This window comes from Rattus norvegicus, chromosome 4, assembly GCF_036323735.1.
Source record: "Rattus norvegicus strain BN/NHsdMcwi chromosome 4, GRCr8, whole genome shotgun sequence".
NCBI lineage: Eukaryota > Metazoa > Chordata > Mammalia > Rodentia > Muridae > Rattus > Rattus norvegicus.
In genome coordinates this window covers 11,313,882-11,340,674 of record NC_086022.1, presented here as the reverse complement: position 1 = coordinate 11,340,674, position 26,793 = coordinate 11,313,882, and the positions used below count along the sequence as shown (strand labels likewise).

General features: G+C 52.5%; 2 protein-coding genes across 7 annotated transcripts in view; one reads left to right on the top strand and one right to left on the bottom strand.

The window, feature by feature from the left end:
- Positions 1-5,299, top strand: part of Nub1 (negative regulator of ubiquitin-like proteins 1) — a 30,888-nt gene extending 25,589 nt beyond the window's left edge. For 3 of the 4 annotated variants that reach the window (XM_039107214.2, XM_063285691.1, XM_039107215.1), the window contains 4 exons: positions 1,332-1,478; positions 2,805-2,900; positions 3,676-3,853; positions 4,007-5,299. In XM_039107214.2, coding sequence (XP_038963142.1) covers positions 1,332-1,478; positions 2,805-2,900; positions 3,676-3,853; positions 4,007-4,185 — 600 coding nt within the window. In that variant the 3' untranslated portion in view covers positions 4,186-5,299. The remainder of the gene's footprint in view (positions 1-1,331; positions 1,479-2,804; positions 2,901-3,675; positions 3,854-4,006) is intronic. The other variant, NM_001013925.1, reaches the window with a different exon arrangement.
- Positions 4,743-24,849, bottom strand: Wdr86 (WD repeat domain 86). Of its 3 annotated transcripts, NM_001395636.1 has the most exons (6): positions 23,691-24,141; positions 16,840-16,981; positions 12,993-13,413; positions 10,775-10,910; positions 7,905-8,008; positions 4,743-7,794 (listed from the first exon to the last, which is right to left on the bottom strand). In NM_001395636.1, the coding sequence occupies exons 1-6, from the start codon at positions 23,851-23,853 to the stop codon at positions 7,618-7,620; spliced, it is 1,143 nt and encodes a 380-aa protein (NP_001382565.1). In that variant the 5' UTR covers positions 23,854-24,141; the 3' UTR covers positions 4,743-7,617. The 3 variants fall into 3 exon arrangements, 2 of the variants coding, with proteins under 2 accessions (NP_001382565.1, XP_063142011.1); XM_063285941.1 differs by lacking the exon at positions 7,905-8,008 and having other exon boundaries at positions 7,303-7,794; positions 23,691-24,841; XR_005504115.2 differs by lacking the exons at positions 4,743-7,794; positions 7,905-8,008 and having other exon boundaries at positions 10,779-10,910; positions 12,216-13,413; positions 23,691-24,849.
- Between the last annotated feature and the right edge of the window lie 1,944 nt (positions 24,850-26,793).

Genomic DNA, 26,793 nt, shown 5'->3' with positions numbered 1-26,793 from the left:
CTGGCAGCAGGGCTGTGTGATTGTCTCACCACAGTCAGCCTCAGCTGTCCAGTCATGGTCCCTGGCCCTTGAAGCAGACGTCAGGGACGGCTCAGGTATAGCTGGCTCTGTACAGTGTAGATCAGTACCACAGCATTTCCACCTGTTGCTGCTCTGCCAGAAGGATGGGCTCAGAGGAAAGCTGCTGTTTTCAAGTGATTTCTTGGAAAATGGTGTAATACTTTGTAGTTCATGTTGTCCTCCCAGTTGTGATATAATCCAGCTCTCCCCATGACTGATCGTGTTGCAGATGAGGTGAGCTGTGGCTCACAGGCTGCCTCCTCAGGGTCGGGGAGAGTGGGGGGGGGGCGGGGGGGGGGACTTCTCAGCCAGGAAGGCCCTTGCTGTGAAGCCTGATCTGAGTCTGTCCCCTGGGCCCATGTGACAGGAGAGACTCCTACAGTTTGTGTACACACACACACACACACACACACACACACACACACACACAAAAGTGAAAACACTGCAGAATGCTGGGGTACATAAGACACTGGGCCTTCGCACCACAGACTCGATGTGTGCATGTGTGTGTGTAAGCACGTGCATGTCATACATATGTGAATTAAGTTGTGATCTTCAGAGAAGAAGATGGTGATTCTGGTGTTAGGTGGGTTGGTTGCCGTGTTGCTGAGGACCTGGTTTCTGTCTCTATTCCCCCCTTTGTGTCTCATCACTCCCTGAATCACCAGTCCTTGAGCTTCGTGCTGATGAACCAGCCAGCCTTGGACCTCTCACTGAGGCTGGGATGAGCTGAGACCATTCAGAGCCCCATTGGGAGCTGGCCAGGGCGGGTGATGTTGGAGGCACACCTGGTGTGGCACAGAAGAGACATTCCCAAGGGAGCTGCCATCTCACTTCCTGCAGCTCTGCACAGAACTAAATGGAATCAGGGTTTTCTTTTCTCTCCTGCTATTAGGGATAGAATCAGAGTGTCACTCACGCTGGCAGCCACTCTATCCTAAGTGGCGTTCTTAGCCCCCTGATTTGAATCCCTGGATAGGTAACCTGAGGTGGGGATGACCCTCCACCCCAGCAGGAAACTCTGGTGTAGCTGCCTGCTTGCGGTTCTTAGCCCAGCACTGTAAGGATCTACCTGTCTCAGGATATGCTGTGCTGACTGTTCCCACTCCTGGGCCTTAGCCCAACCCTAACCCCATCCCCGTGCCTCCAGCCACTTTTCTAGGCAAGGATAGGTAGAAGTCCCTTTCTGTCCCAGCCCAGAGACCCTGAGACATCCTGCAGATTCCTGTGCTGCCTCCACCTCTAACTCACAGGACCTTGTTTTCCTAAAGGAACTGGCCCAGATACGGAAGGAAGAGAAGGAGAAGAGGAAACGCCGTCTGGAAAGTGTCAACACTTTGAGAGGAATGGGCTACTCCACACAAGCTGCCAAACAAGCCCTTCACCAGGCCAGAGGCAACCTGGACGATGCCCTGAAGGTAATGCTTGCAGTTCATTGTGTGCAGCCGGGCATTCCCCTCCAGGCTGGCTCCGGTGCCCAGCCTTCCTGTGCGCATCCCTCCTGTACAGTCTTTGTACAGTTGGGGTGGGGTGCAGTCAGGTCTGCTGTCCTCCAGCAGAGCCAGTGACGGCCCTGGGCACCTGGCCTGGGGCTTTAGTGACTGGCCTTTCCAACTCGCAGGGGGTGTTCCATTCAGTGTTAGCTGTGCTTGAGTGGAAGGCTGGTTTGCACATCTGCTTTACTCTCTTGGCAAGAGGGCTTGTAAAAGACTGCAAGGTGACAGTGCAGCAACAGTGTTTCTGGCCAGTCTCGGTCAAGAGGCACAGGAAGCTCTGTGCTACAGCTTGGACACTGCCCTCAACTGCCACGAACCAGTGGTAGGCAGATGGATGCACAGGCGCAGCAGGACAGTATGCTGTCCTGGGACTCTTGGGATGGGAATATCACTAGTGGCAGGGCTGGCCCAGCAGGGACCAAGGACAGTATGTGCTTCAGGCAACAGCCCACAGCATCCATGCTCTGCCTTGGGAAGCTCCAGTTGCACAGTGTTTGCTGGAGTGCATGCATATATGCTTGCATGTGCTTGTGTGTGTGTGTGTGTGTGTGTGTGTGTGCGTGCAAGCACACATGAATACGTATATGTATTTTATTTTTTAAGACGGGGTCTCACTATGTAGCCCAGGCTGTCATGGAACTCAGTATGTAAACCAGGCTGGTACCAAACTCATAATCTGCCTGCCTCTGCCTCCTAAGCATGGGTACATGTGCATCACCATGCCCAGATCATACATATTACAGGTGTGCATCACCACATCCAGATCATACATATTACAGGTGTGCATCACCACGCCCAGATCATACATATTACAGGTGTGCACCACCACGCCCAGATCATACATATTTTAAGTTACAATGTTATCTGAATATGAAGCTTAAGGTTTTGTGTTGGACAGACAGAAAAAACAGGGACGTCTAACCCTCCAAAGAAAGCAGTGAGATTCACACAGTTAATTCAAGAAGGGCATGGGCTGGAGAGACGGCAAGCATGAGGACCTGAATTTGATACCCAGAACCAGGTAAAAATGCCAGCTGTGTGGGCCATGTCCTTGCACTAGGAAGGTAAAGCAGGCTCCCTGGGTCTCCTGGCCAGCTGAGCCCTTTTCCTGCTTCAAGGCAGTCTGCGCACTGTGACATTGTGCACTCATGTGCCCCACAAGGACGGTCTGGGCTGTGTGCCCGCCTGTGAGATGGCAGTGTGGCTGGTGGTTAGGTGAGTAAAGACTGTCCCTGCCTGTGATTGCAGATTCTCCTCAGCAACCCCCACATGTGGTGGTTACAGGATTCAGACTCTGAGAACAACAGCCGGCAAGCAAGCCCTTCCCAAGAAAGCATCGACCAGGTGAGTGACCTCGGCAGGGCTGGCTGGAGGGCCTGAGATGGCAGGATGGGGCGGTGCCTGCTTCTGGGCTTTAAGCAGGACCTGCCATCTCTGGGGGGACCTCAGGCATTTGCATCGAGGTGGATGTGGTTGGGATGGTTCGTGAGAGGTGCTTCTGTAGAAGGGAAAAGGGATGGGCGTGATAGTGCACACTTCATTCCTACCTAGCACCCAGAGCCAGAGGCGGCGGGTCCTTTAGTTCAAGGTCAGGTCTCTATAGTGAGTACCAGGCCAGGATACATGGTAAGACTCTGGTCCCTGAAAACAGCACTGCAGCAGGGATACCCTTTGCCTTCCGTTCTCCTTTGCCCCCTTCCCATGTTCCACTGTTATGCCAGTCTCATTTTTCTTGGGACCTAAGAGGATGTCACTGTGTCCTATGAAATTCAGCTTACCATAGTGTACCGTGTGTCAGCCTGCCCCACGTATTGTGGCCATTTAACTTGTATTCAGGGTGAGATTTTTCACACACTTGCCTTCAGCCCCAAGGTGGCCAGTCCTGGAGTGAGTGCCCAGAACCTGTTATACTAGGTCTTCAGAGGCCTTTTCTACATGGCTTGGTGTCTGTCAGAAAGAAAAGCCAGAGGATGCGAGCTGCATTCCTTAGGTACATATAGATACCCAGGAAGTAAAGCTGCCCTCGGCTGTGCTGAGCGACAGAAGCAGATGTGGTCATGCACATGGCTGTGTGGGCAGAGCTCCAGGGCAATGCTAACCCTGTGATCATCTCTCCTAGCTGGTGTACATGGGCTTCGACACAGTGGTGGCCGAAGCTGCGCTGAGGGTGTTTGCAGGCAATGTCCAGCTGGCAGCTCAGACCCTGGCACACCATGGAGGAAGCCTCCCTCCTGACCTACAGTTCTCAGGAGAGGACTCCTCCTCCACCCCATCCACATCCCCGTCTGACTCCGCAGGTAGGTCTGGGTCTGAGTGCTTCACTCATGGCGGCACTCAGCTGGAGCCAAGCTGGAGGCCGAGGGGCATCCCTAGGGTCCCGCCAGGACAAGGCAGCTATCAAAGGCACAGTTGGGTACTGCTCCTCTCTGACCTGTGGTGTTCCCCTGCAGGGACCTCTAGTGCCTCCACGGATGAGGACATGGAGACAGAGGCCGTGAACGAAATCCTGGAGGACATTCCGGAGCACGAGGAAGACTACCTGGACTCCACACTGGAGGACGAAGAAGTCATCATCGCTGAGTACCTGTCCTACGTGGACAGGACCAGTTCTGCCACAAAGGACAACTGAGCGGAGGGACAGAAGGGCTACGCTTCTGCTATAAATTCTGGCGTTGTGAATGGTTGAATGCTTTGCGTTCCTCTTGCTTTTCAACGATTTTGCTCTAAGTAGGCTTCCTCCTCAGGTCCAGGGACCCAGCGCAGCAGAGACTTGTCAGTCAGAGGACAGTCTAGGAGAAGGAATTCTCCAGCCCAGCTCTGCTGCCCCCTCCTCTTCTAGGTCTGCACCCCTGACGGCCACTCTGCTGGCTTTCCATCCAGTCCCGGAGGGCCTGGGACTAACTCTGTCTCCTGTCTTCTCCTCAGCTAGTCCTCCTGTGCACTCTTCCCACTGTCCGCTGCTGAAACTGCTCTCCTCTGCTGTGCGAGCTTCCCTCGGCCCTCGCTGCTCTGCCTCACCCCTTGAGTCTCCAAGTGCTGTCGAGCACAGCAGCAAGGTACCAGCCGTCACTATGCAGATGGTGCAGATACCTTAATCTAGAAATGTCAGTGTTTTGTGCTCTCAGATCAGTAAAATCTGTACTTAAAATTCAAGGTTGCAAAATCAGAGTTTATATGGATTCTAAATTCCTCATACAAAATGAAAAATCTTTTATTAAATGGAAGTTTTAAATGCTAGCGACAGCAAGTCATTTTTAATTAGCATCTCTAGACTGAAAGCTTATTGTCAGCCAAGAACCTGAGAATGCGGTCTGCTTTCTCGGGGCTGTCCCTGGGTTTCCTGTAGCTGGCTCACAGAAGGGGGCTGTCAGCCGGTGCTTGCTTCGTCCTGGGTGTGGACCAGGCAGATAGCCTTCCAGCACCCAGGCATGGTAGCAGCCAGATGTGGCGTGGGCCAAGTGTGACTGTTCCTGAGAGCTTTTCATCTCACCTGGAGCCTTGGCAGCCCACTAAACTGGACAAGTATGATCGTCTCTAGCTTTTTTTTTAATTACACAGTTGTTTGTGTGGGGGGTGGGACAAACATACCATAGCACAAGTCTGGAGGTTAGACTGTGTGGAAACTGGTTCTCTGTCCACCGTGCGGATACCAGGGACTGAACCTAAGTTGTCAGGCGTGGTGGCCCCCTTGCTGTTCTCTGGAAGTGAGTGATGCTGATGGGAATAAACGTGGGTGCACTGAGCGTCTTCGTCTCCGTCTAATGCACTGAGTCGCTTCCTGCTTGTCTATGCGTCTTTCCATTCTGTGTTGGGAGTGAGGGGTGCGTAGCCCTCAAAAGCACCATGGAGGCTGGAGTGTGGTTCTGCAGCAGAGCCTGTGTGGGGCCTTTGTGGGCTCTACCTCCAGCATCCACAGGGAAAATCAGGGTTCGGGTACGACCAGGAATGAGCAAGTCTCAGGGAAGGGTTTTGAAGCAGGCCACCAGAGTCTGTCTTCACAAGTGCAGTGTGAGGGGCGTTGCCTTGAAACTACTGGTCAACCAAGAATTGTCCTGGGAATGGCGCCACTGTGCTTGCTGGCTTCCCACTGTTTGAATGCCAGTGGAGAATACCGAAAGCCAGGGTGGCACTGCCATGCCAGCAGGCCTGACTACCTGTGTGCACCTACACGGAGGTGCGCAGGACTGGAGGGCCATGGGCAAACACTGCCAGCAAGATGCTCTGGCCTGGGAAGTGCTGCGGCCATGCCGGAGAGCTGAACCTGGAGAGTGAGCAGCCAATGGGCTGGGCTTAGAATTGGTACAAATTCTGTTCTGGACAGGGTAGAGAGAGAGACAGGAGAGAGTGATTTAGGAGGGCAATGATTCTGGATGCACCAGGAGGCTGTGCTGTGAGGAGAGGAATGACGGTAAAAGGCTACCAAGACCTTTCACAGAGCCCCACAAAGCAGGCCGAAACTAGACTGGATGTGGCAGGACACCCAGAGGCTGGAGGACAAGGCAGGCATGAATGATAGTTATGGGGGACGAAGTCAGCCTAAAGCTGTGCAGCGAGGTCCTGGGCTTGGTGTCATTGATGCTGATCGTGTCACTTGTTAAATGTCTGCCCCGGTCACACACATACTAGTCTGTTCTCGCAGCCAAGCATCTGATAGAAAGTTCCCGTTCCTTCCTCTGGCCAGCTAAACATGTGTCACCCTGCTTTCTTCCTCTCAAAGGCTGAGCAAACACTCTACCACTGAACTACACTCCCTCCTGGTGTGTCCACCGTGGACCTGTGGCTCAGCATCTAACAGCTTCACACATGCAGCCTGCAGCTGCCAGGAACCTGCAGAGCACAGGGCCCCTCACATCCTCGGCATGAAGCCAGGGTCTCCGAGCCGGAGAAGTAGAAACCAATGGCTGTGCTGGACCAATGCAAAACATCCCAGTGCTTTCCCCAGAACATACAGCGACCCATCACAAGCTCCACAATGAGGGAGGCTCAGACAGTCAGAACATCCTTCCTGCCAGCCCTCCTAGAAGGGTTCTATCTAGGGAAGATAGCAGTAGTTTAAAAAAAAAAAAAAAAGTGGTGTGCACCTTTTATCCTAGCACAGGGAGGCACAGGCAGGTGGGTCTCTGAGTTTAAGGCCAGCCTGGTCTACAGAGAATGCTGGACATCCAGGGCTACACAGAGAAACCCTGTCTCAATCAATAAATCAATAGGAAAAATATATCTTTAACTTTTAAATTGTATGTGTGTCTGTGTATTGTGGGTGCAAGTGCGTTGGAGGCCAGAAGAGGGCGTTTGCTGTGCTGGAACTAGAGTTACTGATGGCCCTGACAGCTCAACACAGGAGCTAGACATCAAACTCCTGTCCTCTGTAGGAACAGTGCATGCTCTCAGCCACGGAGCCATATCTCCAGCCCGCATGGCTCCTACGGGTGTCGATGAGTCCACCACATCTGGCATACTATTATCATTTCTGCATAAGACCAGATGCTTCTGCCCAGCTGTTCAACTCCAGACTGACAGAAGAGAACTCATGGAATAATCTCCAGAAGTGGCGGGTGCTCCAGGGTAGAAGGACCTCCTGTCAAACAGGCTGGTTGAAGAGCTGGTCCCTTGCTTCCTGTCCTTTCCTAAGGCCACTGCTGTACAGATGACCTTGCTTCATAAGCCCTCTTAGGAGGGAGATGACCGTCCAGGTGTTGGAGGTCACAGCTGTGGCAGCAGCCTCCAAAAGGAAGTCAACAAAGACGACTTGGAGCACTTAGAGCGTGTATTTGAGTTCTTCATCATTTGCCACCGTAACAGTCTAGCTCCGTGGTTTTTGTAAGAAGTCCCCATTTTCTCTCAGCTGAGAGAGCCTGTGAGCATGGGGTTCAGCTATGAGAGCTGGAGGCCCTGCCTTGGCTAGAAGTATCCAGGTAGCAAGGCCTTTGATTCAGAGTGAGGGCAAGAAGCACCTTCCCTTCCTCCACAGTGAGAAAGGTCACAAGGCCAGGTACATGCCCTGCTACAGGCCACTGCAAAACAAGCCACGCCTCCCTCGGTCCCTCGTCCCCTCTCCAGGCCCTCAGGCTGGTTGTAGGGGCCCTGGGGCTGCACAGGCCACCTTGTTGCTGAAGAGGCGTGACAGGCTGCGCTTAGCTGATGGCCTGCGTGGCAAAGGTGGCACTGACTGGAGACCACGTACGTCCCAGAAGCGCAGAGCACCATCATGAGATGCTGTGTAGAGCACCTGGCCGTGTACCTGTGGACAGGCAGGACTGCTGTCAGCCATGAGCAGACCACTGGGGTTCCTCTGTGGGAGGCCTCTTGCTTCCCTGGGGGCAGTAGGGAGCTGGGCGGGGAGAATCCTACCTGGAGACAGTTGATGACGAAGGTGTGGCCTCGGAACACCCTTTGCAGCACTCCTGACTGGGCATCAAAGGCCCGGGCGCAGGCGTCCCCACTGCCTGTGAACACTGTGGACACACAGCGGTACACTGGGCCCTTCCTGACTGCCACATTACCACCTCCCCAGGGCTGGGACAGGGTGAGAAAGTAGTGTGACCCCCTTAAGTCAGATGGGAAACACCTAGAAGCCTTCTGAAAGGAAACTCGGGCTCTCAGTCCTAGGAAGTCAGGGAGGTCACTGAGGGACAGTATAGTATGACTGTCATGCCTGCCTTGACTTCAGGTCAGCCTGTGCTGTCCTGAGTGGCCCTGTCTCTCAAGGACCTCCAGGACCAGGTGCCCATTTTATACCTCCACCCTCCCAATCCATCCCCTGTACCTACTGGACACATCCACCCTCCTCAGAGAGGAATGTGGCTTTGAAGCAGAGCCCAGACTCTGGCGCTCTCCTGCACCCAACAGCCCATCTGACTCCCTCCTTGGGGTCTTCTTCTGTTATTACTTGTCTTGGTGGTCTTGTGGTATCAAGGACAGCAGAGCCCCTGGAACACTTGCTAGGACAGATGTCTGAGTACCACCCTATGGTTTCTGGTGGAGTGAGAGGGCTGTGACTCCGTTTTAATTAGTACTAGTAAGGCCAGTGATGAGGCCCAGCTGGAGTAGCCACCCATGGGACTGGAGTGACTCACTTGCTATCCTACGCTACTCCCCAGAAGCTGCCCTGACCCTGAATAGGAGGCCAGGAGTGACCGTGGCAGACAACACAGGAAGCACAGACATAATGGGGACACAGGAAGAAAAACCACACGGGCCTGTTAGTGAGCACACAACTACTGCAGGGGCTGGAGTGGGGGTGGGGAAACTTATGTCCAGCTAAGAGGTAAGGATGCTGGGCCACTTATGTACCCTTGAATACCTCTGCCGAAGGAGTTCTCCTGGGTAGTTGCTGAATTTTAGCTAGAATCTCCTGGGAAGAGAATCTCAGTGCAGAATTATCTGGGTCAGGGTAGCCTGAGGCATTTCCTGGTTGTTAATTGAGGTTGGAGGACTTGGAATGTGGGAGTACCATTTCGTGGGCTGGGGCATCATTTTCTGAGCTTGACCCTAAACTGCATGGATGAAGTGAGAGGGCTGAGCAGAAGCCAGCAGCAGACAGTGGGGCGCACTGACTCCTCTCTACTCCGATTGTGTTATAACCAGCAGACTTGAGCTCCTGCTACTGCCTTCCCTGCAACCTGGAATTCTAAGACAAACCCTTCCTTTCCTGTCATGTTGCCTTTTGTCAGGTTATCTAGCACCAGGAGAAACCCCAAGCCCACCTTGTGTTTGCCACCGTGGACCTAGCTAAGGCCAGCACAGCTAGACTGCTTCCTGCCTTTGTGTGTACTACTTCCCCTTTCCTTAAAGTCTGAGGATGCACAGGGTCCTGGGGGGACTCCTTGCTGGGTTTCCTCAGTCCCTTCCTTGTCTCTCCCCAAACTCAGTAGCAAGGTTCCGCCCCCATGGGGCCACTGGGCACCCTGAGTAGGCAGAGTCAGGAGGAAGCAAAGCCCACTCTGTAGCCTTGTTGGCAAAGACCAAGAGCCAAGCTCTGTCATCGTGGGAGGGGCAGTGGAGTGACTTCAGCAAAACTGTGCCAGTTGTCACCAAAGGGAGGGGCAGAGAGGCCACCTGGTAGTGTCTGGGGGCTAACCATTCTGTGCTCAGTTAAGAGAGAGGTCCTGGTCAGGGAGCAGAGCCTTGCCCATACTATGGCTTAAACTCAGGAGGAAGGAAAATAAAATTCTCCATGTTAAGCTATTTGCCTAGGGCTCAGATATTCACGCTCTTTCCTCAGCACCTTAACATGAAGTCATTCGTTTTCCACAAGGAAGATACTCGCAGACTCATCCCTATGGGAAGCTGCTTCTGTTAGGAGCTCAAAAACTAGGCAGGAAGGGGACAGTCATCAGTGAAAAACTAGACAGGAAGGGGACAGCCATCAGTGAAGCCGAGTGATGAAGGCCCAGGTGTGTGACCATTTGGGACCTGAAAGACAGAAAGCTTCCTCCCTACCCAAAAGCCATTCTATCCAGAGTAACCAGGAGTCCTCTCTACAGCTGTGTCCCACCTGGGACCCCACCTTTCCTGCACAGAGCGGTCAAAACTGCACATGGAACCCGAGGATGGGGTTCCCCCAATCTCAAAAGGACCTACTCAGCTAAAAAAAGAAAAAAGAAAAAAGAATGCCCTTAGCTCTTCCCTTTGCCTGCCTGCCTGTCTCAAAGACCACACAATTGCTAGTTTTCCAAGAACTACCTTGATCCACGTTGCCCCACCTAAGATAGAAGATGTGTGTCATCCAGGATCCCAGCCTAAACTGTCAGCATCCCTGAAGTCTTTTATCAGAACAACAAAACACTCATTTCATCACCTAAGGCCAAGTGAGGTCAAACGCATGGCCCTCCAGCCCAGCTACCTAAGGAGATGTTGCTGTCTCACCTGGAGACTAGAATGGGTCCAGCTAGCTCAGTCAGCAGAGCACGAGATGCTTAAAATGTGTCCTTGAGACACACTTCTGATTCTAGGAGCCTGAGTGTCCAGGTCTCTCACATTCTCGTAAAGGTGAGAAGGAAGTTGTAAGCCCTTGCTTGAACCTTCTATGCATCCCTCTTGGGAAGGAGGTGCCTGGAGAGGGGACCGTCTTCACCTTAGGTCACCAATGAGGTGGAAAGGTCGTGGGGCTCAGAGACAGCAAACCATGCAGGCATGAGAGAGGCAAGAGACAAACCAGGAAAGGACGGTAGGGTGGGCAGCCTGGGGTGGCATGGGCAGTGCCAGGACAGATCACTTACAGGTGCCTGCGTGGTACTTGAGGGCGCTCACGCTGTGTCTATGTGCTGAGAAGGTGCACACCCTCTCCCCAGTGTCAGCCAGCCAGCACTTAACAGTCCTGTCTGCACTGCCCGAGTACAGGAGTCGATCTGTGAGCTGTAGGAAAAACAAGAGGGTCAGCCCATTGACCTTGATAGTTGAGCAAACCTCAAACTCTTCTCTACAAGGTAGGAAACATTGGCAGGTTTCAGTGGGGAAAATCGAGGTAACCCCAGAAGGTACTCCCCACCATCCACTGCATCACTGGACAGTGCTGGCTCCTCTCCCCTGGTGTACCTGGGCCCCAAAGGCAGAGCACCCTCAGCCCTAGAAAACCCTGTAGTAACCAAGCAGAAACTACTAGACCTTATTAAATAGGCCTACAGACTCCAGAGCCATGCAGACCCAGACAGAGCCTGCAGACCCAGAGAGAACCTACAGACCCAGATAGAACTCTACAGACCCAGACAGAGACTCCTTTCCCCAGACAGCCCTGAAGACCTGAGAGCCGTCATAGACTCAGAGCTTCTCTCTACTATCTGGCTGTTCCTTCTCCACAGGCTCGCTAGTGAAGCCTTGGTTCCCAGCTGATGACACTAGAAGGTAGCAGAGTTTCTGGAGGATACTAGGAAGCCTTATCCCTAACTGGCAAAGTTCAATGCCCAAATACAAGCAGAAGCCCTCTGCCTATACACTGTCCTCATCCACAGCAATGGCGCCCCAGTGGGGACACACTGAGTCATGCCACAGGTGAGGGTCAGGTTACTTTCACACCTCAGCCCCCAAGCGATCTAGAAGGAAGGCGCTCGTCATCACTAGCATGTTAAATGAGAAAATTGGTGCCCAAGAATATGAAGACTGATAATATACTACCCCAAATACAGCAGCAGAGGCAGTGTGTTCAGACATTCTTTGAACGCTTAAAAGCTGAGAAAGTCCTATCTCCAGGGGAAGAAAAAGGTTCTTGTCACCAAAGACAGAGAAGCTCAGGCCCAGCAAATACAGACACAGGACAGGCCTTCAGGGTTTTTGTTGATGTTGTTTTTGTGTATGTACGTGAGTCCATGTTTCTAGCATGTGTGCATGTGTGTGTGTGGACATGTATGTGTGTATTATGCATGGTGTGTCCATGTCTACAGAGAGCTCATGGTCCTAGTGTCTGAATGTCCATGTGTATACATGTGTGTACATGTGTGCATTATGTGTGTATGCATGTGTGTGCATGTATGTGTCTATGTATGTTGAGAGCTCATGTTCCTAGCATGTGTGTATATGCAAGTATGTGCATGTGTATTTATATGCAAGTGTGTACGTGTGTATGTGTGTGCATGTGCAAGCACAAATGCATGTGGAGAGGCCAGTGGTCAATCTCTACTGTCCCTTCCTTTGATGGTGTCTAAGCAGCAAGTTATAGGGACCCACCTGTCCCTCTGTCTTCAGAACTGGGATTACACTCGTGCCACCACACCCAGCTTTTCTGCTTGGTGTTGAGATGAACTCGGGTCCGTAGCTTGCACAGCAAGCCTCTGAGCCACCTCCTAGCCCTGTTGTTCCAGACAGGACTTTGAAGCTGGCTTCAGATTTCCTCCTGGTCCCCACAACACTAGGATTCCAGGTGTTCCCAATCACACCTGGCTCACACCAGCCTGCTCAAAGTCCCTTTCTCTCAGGTCACAACTGTGGCACTATTTCCCCTTTGCCTGGACATTTTCACAAATCTTCCTCTTCAGCCAACCTAGGCTCCATTTTCTCGGCAAGGTTTGTACTTCTGGGATCTGGACATATCTCCTCCAAAGCGCAGGCCGCATACTTTCCACGGAGCAAGAGTGTGTGGGTGGTGTGGGGCCAGGCATAGTGAACGCCTTTCATCCCAGCACTCGAGAGGCAGAGGCGGATCTCTGAGAGTTCGAGGCCAGCCTATCTACATACAGAGTGAATCCTAGGACATCTGAGGCTGTTACACAGAGAGACTGTGTCTTTAAAAAGAAAACAGAACAAAGAAAACAAAAAACAAAAAGGAAAGGTGTTTAGCCCACGAGAACTGCACTCACTCCGTATTTGAAAGGATGGACAGCCTGGTGCCCTGGACTGGGTACTGTGGACTGGGCCTACCAAAGGCCTGATACTAGGAATGGGCTTGAGTCCCCTCCACTCCCACCCTCCAGCAATACGGCAGGGCAGCAGTTGGACAGGTCTCACCTCCAGACAGATGACAGAGCCCTGGTGCTCCCGGAAAACCCGTAGCTGCTCCCCACTCAGGATGTCCCAAGCACGAACGGTGGCATCAGTGCTGCCTGTGAAGGCCGTGTGACTGGAGACATCCAGCACCAAGCACAGTACTGCACCGGTGTGGCCCCGAAGTGTCTGGTGGCAGCAGCCACTGGCCACCTGCCACACCTTGGCTGTGTCATCGGAGCTGCCAGTCACTAGGAGCCCACCACCCATGGCTGCTTCCAAGCAGGGATCTCTGGGCAGGTCCTTGGGAGCAGAGTAGGCTAGTGTCAGTACACAGTTACGGTGGCCCCGGAACTCTTGGGACATTTGTCCTTTATCCACAGTCCACACACGAGCTGTCCGGTCGTAGGAACTGCTGAAGAGCTGGTCATTGGCAACTAGGATCCTGTGGGTAAGAGGGAAAGGGGTCAAGCTCGGAACACTCAGGGTTGAAGGCATCCACCCAGCCTTCATGGGCTAGCCTTGGCACTTCAGCTGACACAGCTTTTAGTCTTTGCCCCGCTCAACACTCAATTTCCAAGATCTAGCTCAAACATCACACTCCCACCCTGTCTCAGCCATCCACGCATCCTCCATTCTATCTCTCGATGACAAGCCTGCTGGCCTGAGCTTTGTCCCAGCAGGGAGCATGTCTCAAGTGCATGAAGCCATATAACACTCTATACAAACCAGATGCATAGGAGGAAGAGGGAAGAAAGGAGGGAGGGCACACAGGCTTTCTGTTTAAAATAGGAAAAAAAAAACATTCAGGAAGCTGTGGCAGGAGGATTGCTTTGAGTTCAAAGCCAACTTGAGTAACATAGTGAGTTTAAGTCAAGCCCAGGCTAAAAACAAGAACCTGCCTCAGAGAGCAAAGCAAAGCAAAACAAAAGCAACACAGAAAGGCGAGGGCTACCTGAGACCATCTGGCCTCCTTAGAAACAGTCTGGTAAGGCCCATCTGGAGGGCTATAAGCAATTTGGAGGCCCTTCTGCCACTCTGGCACCAGAATGTCCTCAGGGGGTGACGGAGGGACACACAGAGGTTAGCTGCTGTGCGGAGTGAGCCTCCGCTGTCCACAGGAGAGCCCTTGCCACTCCAGGGCACAAGCTAGACTTCAGACATATGACTGGCAGGGGCAGACGAGTGGCCACAGGGAACTCTGGGTATGAGGTCTCAGAATGGCAACCATGCAGCAGGCTGGCTCACAGCATGGAGCTTGAGTGGGGGGTAACTATTGACAGCATGCTAAATGCTACAACCTCCCCAGAAGAACACATTTGTCATTGGAGAACTTTGCACAGAACTTCCAAGGGTGTGTTTACACATCTTTGTTAAGAATTCTTGACTCACCTTCCCAGCTATGGCCCATGCCTGGGATCCTGGCACTCAGGAGTCAGAGGCAGGTGGATCTCTGAGTTCGAGGCCAGCCTAGTCTAATCCCTGATCTACTGAGAGTCAGAACCCCCTTGACAAGAACCTATGATGTTCTGGGGAAGCAGGTTATTCTATGCTCACACCATAGGGGGTGCTCTGGAGGCACCGGGGTTTGCAATGGTTAATCTTGATTGTTAAATTGATGAGATCTGGAGTCACCATGGAAATAAGCCTCTGGCACATCTGTGGGAGTATACAGGTGAGGTTAACTGAAGTGGGAAGCCCCATGTTAGGTGGGTGACACCATCCCATAGGTTGTGGTCCTGGTTGAATATAAAGGAGAAAGTGAGCTGAGCCCAGACATGAGCTCTCTGTTCCCTGGCTGTGGATGTCAGTGACTAGCCGCTTCATGGTCCTGCCACCATGTCTTCCCCACCATGATAGACTGTCATAGTGGGTTGACCTGGTGCTGCTCTGTATTCAAAAGCTAAATACTGTACCCCAAGACCTGGTTGCTCCAAGAGGAGCAGATCCTCATGCACACCAGCTTTTATTGTGTAAACCTCACCTCCCAAGTTATCTTCAATTGGTTAGTAAAGATGCCTACAGCCTATAGCTGGGCAGAAGGGAGGTAGGCAGGGCTTGAGAGCCCGGGTCTGGATTTTAGGCAGGGACTATGAGAAGGAGAGGAAAAGAGAAAGAAGCTACTACAGGATAGGTGGTCGTGAGTGCATGACCACGAAGGTCAGCCTGTTGGAATAGGATCAGCCCAGCGAGAACAAGAGTTATCTCAGGGTTATTGACAGGGAAGTAGATAAAACAGCACAGAGGGCTGGCGTCTGCCCAGCTCATGTGTTTTGAGGCTTATTATAAATATACAGGCAAAAATAAAAATAAAAATAAAAATATATATACAGGCTTCTGTGTCTTTTATTTGGGAACTAAATGATCTAAAGTGGGACAGAATGTTTACTACAACAGACCATACACACTTAACTGACTCCTTTAGAGGGAGGAGTCAAAGCAATAAGAAAGTAATCCAGAGATTAGGTGGGCCCCACGCAGACGCAGTGCAATGTACAATAGGGATGGGAGCTCACACGCATAGCCTAGATCTGAAGCCAGAAGTGAGCTCCAGGCTCTCCTACATCTGAGAACATCCTGGGTGCTGTTGGTTTGGTACAGCTAACTGATGGAGAAGAGTGTATGTACTTGTGTGTTTGTGTATGTTCTGTCTGCACATGTGGATCAGAAACATATTGCACATACATATGGACATGTGCTTGAATGTATCTCAGTCATGCGTGTGTTGTGTATATGTATGTTTATAGGAATGTTCTCATTCACACATGTGCATGTTACCTGTATGTTTTGTGTCTATGTATGGCCATGTGCTGTGCTTTTGTGTGTGTTGTGTACATTACTTGTGTGGGACATGGATACTAACCTCGTAGGGCATAGTGTCTGCCTTGCTTAAAGAAGCTGGTGATGGCTCCCTGGCCAGCAGCCTGAAGACAAGCTTTAGTCGTCTGAGGCGTGGACTCACCCACATAGATTGGCTTCTGATTAATGCCAGTTTCCTTCAATGAGTTTTTGTGGAGAGGGAAGGAGGTATTCTGAGACAAGGTCTAACTCTAAGCCAAGCTGATCTGGAGCTTACTTTGTAGCTCAGGCTAGCCTTGAAACCACAGAGATCAGCCTACCTCAGCTTCCCTAGTGCTGGGACAACAGACCAAAGTTACCACATCTGGTCAAGACAGACATCTTCCTGGGAGAAGGCCAATTTGAACCATGAAAGCTGAGTCATTATAGATCTGCCAGCCCTGCAGACACCTCCAGGCTGTCAAACTATCATCTGTGGTGGACTTAGGTCTGCAGCTAGGTTGAGTAGCTAATCTGCCTGTCTGGGACCCATGCAGTACTCAGAGTCTCCTGGGCTACAGCAATCCCCTCCTCTGTGTCCATACAAAAAGACCCTTGGGACCAAGTAGGGCCCCTCCTATCAACATGACCTCAAGGGTCCCTATGCTGGGCATCTACTTAGGACTCGGGAGCCCAAGGCAACCGTCGTGCAAATAGCACCTAATTGATCTGGTTAGCAAACGAATTTCCACTGCTCAGATCCAACCTAAGTTCAAGAAGGAAAAACTTCAGTCCTTGAAGAAGGCCTAAAAATAACACCAACTGTGTCTTCCTCCTCCAAATTCCTGTTTTACCATCGGGGTCATGGGAGCAGTCTCCTCTGGAACATGCTCTCACCATGGGTGCTGCAACTCTAATATACACAAGACGGCAGTTATGGAGTGCGGGTCCCGGAAGAGTACAGACTATTCTGTTAGTGATGCCTCTTCCCTGCAGCTCCTGTGTCCAAACAGCCTGCTCCCACAAGCCGTTAGCCACACTGCTCAACCCAGTCCTACACAGTTGTCTACTTGACCCATGCCACCATGCTGACCTGTTCACAATGGATGTGTGCCCCCGGTACACCTGCAGACACTGCCCAGTCCTCACGTCCCAGCTCCGGATGGTGCAGTCAGCACTACAGGTGAAGGCAGTCTCATCCTCCAGTTGGCAGAAAGTCACATAGCTCTCATGTCCTACAACGAGAGGAGAGTGAGCTGACCCGGTTCTGCTCGCCTTCCTGTGTGTACAAGCAGGTAAAGGAGAGGGAACGAGCCTGGGAGGCAAGTCTGCGAGAGACTGACTAGCCCTCCCCTCTAACTGGACAGAGTCTGAATTTGTAGCCCATGCTGGGCTTGAACTCACAATCCTGCCTCAGCCTTCAGGATGCTCAGGACAAAACCACCTGAGACTGTCCCTTTTGTGACTGTGTGTGTGAGAGAGGGCAAGAGCGAGCGATCGAGAAAGGGGCGGGGCGGGTGCATGTGTACCAGTGGACATGGAGACGATGCCATGTCCTACCACTCTCTGTGTCCCCTTGCGAGTCTCTTACTGAACCTGGAGCTAGACTTTGGATGAGAAAGTGCCAGGGATCCTCCTGCCTCTGTCTTCCACAGCACCGGGGTTATAGTAGTTTGATGAAGAAATAAAGTGCTCTCCTTTTTTTACTGGGGTTTCGGGAATTGGAAGTCCGGACCTCCAGGTCTAAGCACCATGAACTCTCACCCACTGAGCATGTCCCCAGGGACCCACTCCGCCTCTAGTCTGAGATGTTTTCACGTAGCCCAGGATGGCCTTGGACTCCTGATTCTTGTGCATCTACCTCCCACCCTTGGGATTAAAAGCATGTGCCACCACACCCAGGTCTTTAATCTCATCTGAGAGTTTCCATTTCGGGGCTGCAGTCAGGCGAGCAGGAATTTCAGCAATCCCCCAGGCAGGCAGACTCGCACTGATTAACTTTTATTTTAGGTCTTGGGTTAAGCTCAGCTTGGAAGAACATGACTTCCTGGGTTCTAAGAAACAGAATTTTAATAAAGAAAACCATTCACTCTTCCCGGGGAACACATGCCAGGCCGCTCTGAAAACAATGCAAGATTAAGTAAACTTCAGAAATGGTAGATCGTGTTTCCCTGAATATACACGTTGACGAGAAAGTTGAGGGCAAATCTATTTGGCAAAACAGAGTCAGGGTTTTGCCAGAGTTTATAAATATTTCTTAAAGTTGTCAACAAACTTTCCCTGAGACCAGACTGCCTCCCCCCATCCCCCAATTTCTCTTAGGGCCTGGGATACCCCAAGAGAGGTAGCCAAGGTGAGCCCCGCCTTCCAGGTTCTGGCGTGGACAGGGTCCCGCTAAGGACCCTGAGCCAAGGCTGGCTGAGGCCCAGAGCAGAGTGCCCCAGCAGCGCCCAGCCGCTGCCACCCCGTCTACACAACGGGTCGAGTACAGGAGTGAATCATAAACTGAACCGTGAGGACACATTTGAGAAACGAGAGGGCTACTGAGAAATGGCGCCCCGATTCTGTGGCACCACGGACATAGCCTAGCTGCTGGGGTGCAGCAGCTCGAGGTGCAGGCGGCTTGGTGGCATGTTAGGGAGAGAGGGACTGAACACAGAGACCGCAAAGGAAAGAGGCAAAAAACGAAAAAGCTCCAGTTTTCGATGTAAAACACCCTCATCTGTGACTGCAAGCCAAGCTGACCTGGCAGCCTCTGCCCCCTGCAGCCAGGCACCGAGCCAAGTGAGGCTCCCACAGCACTCAGGACTGCGAAAGGCGGCCCTTTCTACTCTTCTACAGCTCACTCCCCAATCAGTGAACACGCCCGCCCGCCCGCTTGGGTCATGGGTCAGAGCCTGCCAGCAGGGGGCCTGGACTTGTGCCTGTTCCCTTGTCCACTCCCCCAGCCCCCCACCCCACCCCCACCCCAGTATATTACCAAAAGACAGATGGGCTAGACCCGGGCTGGTGGAGTTACCACAGAGGATGGGAGGAGCTGTTTGCCAGCTCTGGGCCTATCACCTCCAGGGACCTCGTCTGGCTTTCAGCTGTTGGAATTGTGCAGAATAAGCAAAAACCCCAAGCTGAAAGTAAATATTTTCGAAGGGATGGAGAACGCAGATAAGATGCAGCTATTGCACTCAGAAAAGCAGCTCCCGGGATCCTGCTGAGACAGCGCCCTCCTCGCCTTCCCGGCACCCACCAAAGACTTGCCTAGATCTGTCGTTCCCTCTGCACAAAGGAAAAGGGCTCCAGGACGCAGGGCTAGGGGACCCCAACTGCAACCAGTCTCTGGTATGCATGCACGCACGAAACAAGGCCTCTCTTCCCTGTCACTTCCTTACCCCACTCTTGGAGGGCAAGCAGGTATTGCACTCTGTGGAGGAAGGAACACTCGCCGTGTGGCCCTGGTCTTCTCACCTCCAGTGGGGTTCACACAGTGGGAGAGCGGAGGTCAGAATGCTACCCTGGGCTCTGACCCATGGCTGCCTCAGGCTGGCAGTAGCTCTGCAGTGAAGGTCCCCTCACACCAGAAGAACCTTCTCCACAGCTGTCTCACCTGGGAGAAGGGATGACGCCTCTCTGTACCCTGTCCACTCTAGTGTTGCCTGAACTCTGAACTATAACCCTTCAGCAGGTGACATCTAGCACCCGGACGTGCCAGACTGGTTACCGTCTCAGAACTGAGAATCACACAGGGCTTCTGTGAGGAAATCAGGACCATCTGCTCCCAGCTACCACCATCAGCCACAAGAGACAGGGCCTCCTTCAGTCCCAGCCCAGCCATGGCCCCTCCCACAGCTCACCACTCTTCCACCTTCCCCTCAGCCTTCTGAACAGGGAGCTCACCACTCATGCAACGGCAAACGTCCAAGATGGAGTCCTACTGCTGTAACTAAACAGAGGTCATTGTTTGTGGAATTCTTCTTTGAGCAGATAATGATTTGCCTGTGTGTAGCAGCCCTCTCAGCACAGACAGCTCAGCGGTTAAGAGCACTGACTGCTCTTCCAGGGGACCTGGGTTCAATTCCCAGCAACCACATGACAGCTCACAACCATCTGGTATCAGTTCATGTGGCACAAAGACATATACATTCAGGCAAAAACACTCACACACCTAAAATTAAAATAAAATTTAGACGCATATGCGTTGTTAGCTCACAGGAGAAAGCCAGGTACCTCATGTCCTCATTCAACCCCTGCCCACATGGCTCTTTTCAGTTAGCACTTTGCTTGGGCCCTGTCCCAGCCAGTGCCCCTCTCTGGAGCTTGCAACCATGACCCACAGAGAATGCTGAGGCCAAAGAAGGATGTGGAGCATCCACCGTGGGCTAGCACCGTCGGTCTCTTACTCAACTGGCAACCACGGGGCGGCGCTGCCTTCCTGGAAGGCTTTCTCGGGAGAAGGTCCAGTGAAGTATCAGCATGTGGAGGGAGGCTAGAGGCCATCATTGTCCCAGCAATTCTCTTTCCCAACATTAGCTTCTGCCAACTACAATTTTCCAACCAGAGTTCACCCACTGCATCTGAAAGCTCTCCCATTTCTGTGTCTGTCTGCCGTGGGGAAGCCTGGGCATTCCGGCCCCGCTGATGCCGCTCCATAATGACCTGCCCAGCAGTTCCAGAGAGACAGCCCCCTTTCTTTCATCTCCATCCCAGTTTCCCCCAGCCTCTGCCCAAATCCCCAAGTTCTGTAAAATACTCAGAAAAGCCTCCAGTCCAGACAGACTGAGAACTGAAAAGGAAGACTGAACCCATAGCAGTCAGCCGTCCCAAGACCCAAGGCTCCATAAGTGGTCAGTCTTCCACAGGAGCAGACTTCATTCACAGGCAGTACGTAGGGGTTTAGTGGCCAGAGCACAACTTCCCTATAGCAAGACCCCGAGAAAAAGTAGTAGCCACAAGCAGCAGGCTGCTATGAGCCAGCCTTTCAACCTTGGCAAGTCCTCTGGTTCAGTCCAGCTTGGGAGATTCTGAGGCTTCACTCACCACCATACAGCATCCAGAAAACATAAGACGTTCTGTATCAATAATCAAGTCTGCCTCTGTTCATTTTTGGTTCATAAACTGGTAACTGCCTGGGAAGCAGAGGCAAGTGGATCTCCAAGTTAGATCACAGCCTGGTCTATAGACAGGTTACACCTCCTCGGCAGATGGGGTGGGGGCGGGGGGGAAGTCATGAAGATAGTCTAGGGCGGCTGCACAAGCATGAAGACCTGAGTTGGGTCCCCAGACAGGGTAATATATACTTGTAATCCTAGAGTGAGAGTAGAGACGGGCGAGTGACTAGTTAGCTCAGCCTACTTGGCAAGTTCCCAACCAATGATAGACTATCCCCCACACCAAAATAAGTAGCCTAGGGTTAATCTCTGGCCTCAGTGCACTTGCACTCATGTGTACCAAAACAAAAGGTGTTGGGGGGGAAGGAGGAGTCAATCCTACAAATATCTCAGGGGTATAGGGAGGCTGGGCAGACTTTGTTTTCGTTTTGTTTTTCCAGGGCAGTGGGTCAGAGAAGTCAAATATGTTAACTCATGCAATTTCAGTCATAATCAGGATCTTACAATTGAAAGAGAGAGAGAGAGAGAGAGAGAGAGAGAGAGAGAGACTGAGAGAGAGAGACAGAGATTGAGAGAGAGAGAGACTGAGAGAGAGACAGAGATTGAGAGAGAGAGACAGAGATTGAGAGAGAGAGAGACTGAGAGAGAGAGACAGAGATTGAGAGAGAGAGAGAGAGAGAGAGAGAGAGAGAGAGAGAGAGAGACTATCTCTGTCCATTTTATCCGTGCAGGTTTTTGTTTGTTTAGTTGTTTTTGGATTTTTAAGACAGGGTTTCTCTGTCCAACCCTGGCTATCCTGGAACTTGCTCTGTAGACTAGGCTGGCCCCGAACTCATGGAGATCCACCTGCCTCTGCCTTGGATTAGATGACTGGGATTAAAGGAGCCTGCCACCACCGCTGGGCCCCTTGCAGTTTTGTAACCAAGACAAGAACAAGCTGAGCAGGGAATCTCCCACGGCTTCCCATTCAGTGGGCACCGCTCCACTAGACCAGGTCAGTCCTCACAGGAATGTTGTGTTCGATTTAGGGGACACACAGCTGCGAGGATCCGAGGAGCCAGCCAGAGCTGGGTACACAGGTGATCCTGGAAACTTGGCAGGACTCCGGAGCTGCACTGGGACAAGCCCCTGGGTCAGAACCAGGCTGGAAAGCCTAGACTTTTTCTGGGGAGAAGCTTCCTTGACAAACAGGGGTTACATGGGAGTCATGAGCATAAAGGGTGTGTGCACAGGCTGGCTGTGCAGTACCTACAGAAGGCCTGGTGAACATCAATTAGAAACACAGACAAAGCCTACATGGCGTGGCGCATCTAATCTCAGGTATTTGGGAAGTGGAATCAGGAGGCTCAGGCGTTCACAGGTGCAAGGTGAGTGTGCTGTGGTTTTCTGTCAACTTAACACAAGCCAGTCACTCGAGGAACCTCAGTCAAAAAAAATTCATCCATAAGATTGAGCTGTAGGCATGATTGGAAGACATTTTCTTATCTAGTGATTGATGGGGAAGGCCCAGCCTATTTTGGGAGATACCATCCTGAGCTGGTGGTTCTGGGTTCTATAAGAAAGCAGGTTGAGCAAGCCATGAGGAGCAAGCCAGTAAGCAGCATCCCTCCATGGCCTCTGCATCAGCTCCTGCCTCCAGGTTCCTGCCCTGTTTGAGTTCCTGTGCTGACTTCCTTCAGTGATAAAGTTTCCTCCACAACTTGCTTTTGGCAGTGACACTTCATTGTAGCAACAGTAACCCCAACTATGACAGTGAGTCTGGGACCTGAAGGTGACATAAAACTCTGTCTTAAGAAACCAAAATCAAACAAAAAACCAATTCTAAGGTTCTCCTTGGAGCAATCCGTGGAACCAGTCCTAAGAACTGAACCCCTGAAAACCCCAGACAGTCTTTCCTTGGGAAGCAACACATTTTACTTAAGCTAAGAGCTCCCCTCCTTTGTGGGGCCTGTCAGTGAGCACTGGCTGTATAGCAGGGAAGAATGTGGAGCACTTTGTAGCCAATTCCCCTATCTTCACACCAGCTCCCAAGTACCTGTCAGTTCAATGTTCCTCCCTTTGGTGCTGCGAACTAGCTACCTTATACTGTTTTCACTTCAAACTGATAGCGTAGGCATGAAGCAGTTTTGAAGATAACTGTCTCCCTGAAAGGGCTTGAGCCAGGCCACCCAGCATCTGCAAGTCAGGGTGGAAAGCTGGAGATAAGGAGACATAGCTTGTGCAAAAAGCTTGGCACGCCTCCTCTAGTTCCCCGTGCTACTGCAGAGGCCAACAGCCGGCCTGGGGCACCCCATAGTGCAGGATGGGAGCCTCCAAGACAAGGCTGCCCAGCATATGAACAGAGGTGCACATGAATCCATCAACAGGTGGATTCATAAGACACATTATTCATTTCCGTGCATGATAATCCTCAGTTCATTTCAAATATGCAAGATAGGGTTGACCCTATTCCCCAGACCCTATTCTTCTGGCCATACTTGAGATGAGGCCATAAAGGAACTTGGAGGTGGGGAGAAGTAGGGGTTCAAGTATCAAGGGTGCCCCTCAGCTCTGGTCGAGTTCCTAACAAGGTAATACGGGTTCTGTGTAAGGATTGCGTGGGACTGGTTGATAAAAGAAAATTGCACTGGGGTGGGCGCTCCTTGGTCACCCACACTCAAGCACTCTCGGACTCTCATGGCTTCCCGCCAAGAGCTCAAGCTCTGGGGGAGCTCCCTGATGAGTAGGAACTAGAGCCCTACTCTTCCAGAAGGGGGCTGCGGGGCCTGAAGAGCAAGGTCCCCGTGCGGTGCAGGTGAGCGTGAAGAGGCGGAAAGGGTCGCGAGCACGCGCGCCCGTCTACCTTGCAGGAGCGCGCAGCACTGGCCGTCCACGGTGCTCCAGAGGCGGGCCGTGCCGTCCTCGCTGCCGGTCAGCAGGCGCTGCCCATCCGGGCTCAGGCTCAACCAGTTGATGCCCCCGCGGTGGCCCGCACAGACCCTCAGCGCCGATCCGCTGCTCCCCATTGCGGATCCGGAGTAAAGAGAGGTACTGCGCTTGGCTAGCGAGCAGAGCTCCAGAGTCCGCTTGTGGCCCTGGCGGGGCTCGGCCGAGCAGTGGCCATCGCAGGGGAGCCCGGGCTTCCCATTCGTGCAAAGGCTCGAGATGCGGATGGGGACAAGGACTCTTACTCTCCACCGGTCCTTCAGCTCCGATACAGGTGAGACCTCCCCTACTCAGAACTTTCTCGGGGCTCAGGAGGGGTGGGCGCCTCTGCCTCGGGGTGCGCCCACCAGGTCTGAAGCCGGCAGAATAACCCGGGAAGCGGAGCGCGGAACAATACAATCCAGCCTGGCTCCTCCTCAGAGACCACCTCCCAACCTGTTCCCGCCCACTTTTCGGGCCGCGCGCCAACCCCCACCCCAAGACTCCCTGGTCGTCCTCAGGGAACAGAACTCAGAAGCTAGTTGGGGACCGCTTCCACGTGCTTCACGTACGATTCTCCCAACTGCCTATCCTGGGTTCTGTTCCCTGTCACTCCCGCTGTCCTGGTCCCCAGAGCCCAAGGCGAGAAAGTGGTGGACGGGAGTCTGGAGTCTTGGGGGACCCCCGATGAAGGGCAGGAACTGTGGAGTCCCGAGTCCACCGTTTCAGGGAAATCACGAGCACACCCCTAACTCTTCTTGGGCCAGGCAGAAGAAGGCTGGATTTGGCCGTTGGGGGTTGGGGGGTAAGACCAGAGGTCAGGCTCGCCCCTCCTCCACCCATCACCACCCCACCCCCTACGCCCTTAGCTGGGCGCGCGCCTTTGAGGTCCCACTGAGGTCTGCAGGAATCCTATACCAAACCTCCAGCCCTCCCTGAGCTCGGTCGGCTGGTTCCTATTAGACCAGTTCCGGGTGCTGACTTTGCTGGGGGGCGGGGAGGGTGACACCCCCCCCCCACTCGGATCCTCCAGGTCCTAAAGATAGCAGAGTTTCTCGAACCCTCCAGGGCTCTTTTTGGAGTCCAGAAAGAAAGGCCGGAAAGATGGTTTCGAGGAGCCGGTCCCCAGGGTGATATGATGACCTGCCCTAATCATTCTGGATGACCCCGTTCAATTCCAAGAAAACTCCGGAATGGGTTCCACGGGACAACCGGCTTTATTCCCCGGAGTGGCAGTGGCGCAACCAAATACACGCACTTTTTCTTTCTTTCCCGAAACTCAAATCAGCTTAGGAGACGTTACTTTGCAGACACTGAGGAGCCAGCAGAGGGTGTTAAGGAGTGTTTTGATGGGATCTGGAATGTGGAGGCAGGAGGTGACCACAGAAAGGATAGAACTCTCAGGAGGGAGAGTGCCGTCGAAGAATCCATCTAGAGTTCATCTGGTACCTTTAGAAGGCATTTGCATCGTACAGGTGGGTAGCTGGCTGTCTCTGGAGATGTCTCTGGCTGTAGGGGTGTGTAAGCAATGGGCAGCCATCCTGCAAGCTGAGGTGTGAGATGAGGAAACTGAGACTGCTCACCTAGATGGGAGCCAGAGGGTGCAGGGAAACCTGCATTCTCAGAAGGAAAACTTGTAAGGGAATTTGGGGAACGGCCAGGACTAAGTGGCATGAACACATTCACAGCCTCAAAGAGCTCGGCCAGTCGTCGGTCAGTGCAGGACAGCTACCCGAGGGAGCAACATTTCCAAGGGGGTCACACGGAATGTGTAAGGGGTACCCAGCAGCCCCATGCCAAGGTGTGAGCCTGAGAAACCACACCATGAGACAGACCTGGTGTAAGAGAGCTTTATTGGGGGGGGGGTGGAGGAGAGCAAGAACCTGGAGAAGGGGTAGAGCTGGACTGAGCCACAAGGGCAGAGAAGTGGGGACGAAGGACAGAAAGAAAGAGAGGCCAGCAGGGAACATGTGGGAGCTGTGAGAGGAGAGTGAGAAAGGGGGGTGGGGGAGGTGCTGAGGTAATGAGACACTGCCAGGCCACCCGCAGGTGATGACTAGGCTGTCCCTAGGTCCCAGAGAGGAGTCTAGTGGGATTGTCTGTAAGCCGATAGTATGAGCAAAATGGGACTCCTACACTTCCGGTTTGTCCTCCCATCCCCAGGAAGCCATCTGTGTGCTTCCTCAGGCTATAGCCTGCAGAGGAACCAAATGCTATCGATTCCGGAGTCTACAGATTATGGTCAGCAGCCCCCATCCAAGATGGAGAGTTCTTGTCCTTGTTCTCGCCAATCCTCAGAGTTGGGCTTATCTGTGGATGTTAGAAATACGTTTAGGGTGACAAAGCAAAAGACCATCATTCCAACTGCAGTGTCCTAGCAAGTCAGACTCTTATCAAGAGGGCGCCAAGGAAGAGCTAGCACATCAAGACAGGACGTGCAGTTGGTTTTTATTCTAACGCTGCTGGTGACATCTCTTTTCCCCACGGGCTACCGGTGTTCCCATCCGACCTTCTCCTGCTCCCGGGAGAAAGGGGTCAGTGCTCTAGACCATCAAACTCCTAGAATGGAGTGCTGGGTCTCTGTGAACGTGAAGGTTTTACTAAGTGCAGAGTGTTAAGGCATTTGCATAAAAGTCTTACAAGGAGAAAAAAAATATTCCTTATCTTAAACACAAGTTTTATAGTATTGGATAGAAAAGACTCACATTTGATATTTCTTCCAGTGGAGTTGAACACCGTGAGCTTCCTTTCCTGGAGGCCCAGCGTAGCCAGTGGCCGTGTGGTTGTGTATTTATTATGGTGGCTTGGGTCATGTCTTTGCCCTTTTCCTTTACTGAGTAGCAGGGAAATCCAACAGGATATCCCTGGAAACAAGAAAGCTGGGAAGCAGCAGCCAATTCCTCTCAGCCTGGAGTCCATTCCACCTAGGACTGACAAAACTTGAACTCCAGAAGCCAGGTAGGTCTGCAGACACCAGCAAACAGTGTGTGTGTGTGTGTGTGTGTGTGTGTGTGTGTGCATGTGTCTGCAGGAACCTGAAA

Coding starts and splice junctions, on each gene's coding strand:
- Wdr86 (NM_001395636.1), bottom strand. CDS start 23,853: ATGGGGAGCAGCGGATCGGCGCTGAGGGTCTGTGCGGGCCACCGCGGG. Junction 16,982..23,690: donor GTGCTGCGCGCTCCTGCAAG/GTAGACGGGCGC, acceptor CTCTCGTTGTAG/GACATGAGAGCTATGTGACT. Junction 7,795..7,904: donor TCGTCATCAACTGTCTCCAG/GTAGGATTCTCC, acceptor GCCTGTCCACAG/GTACACGGCCAGGTGCTCTA.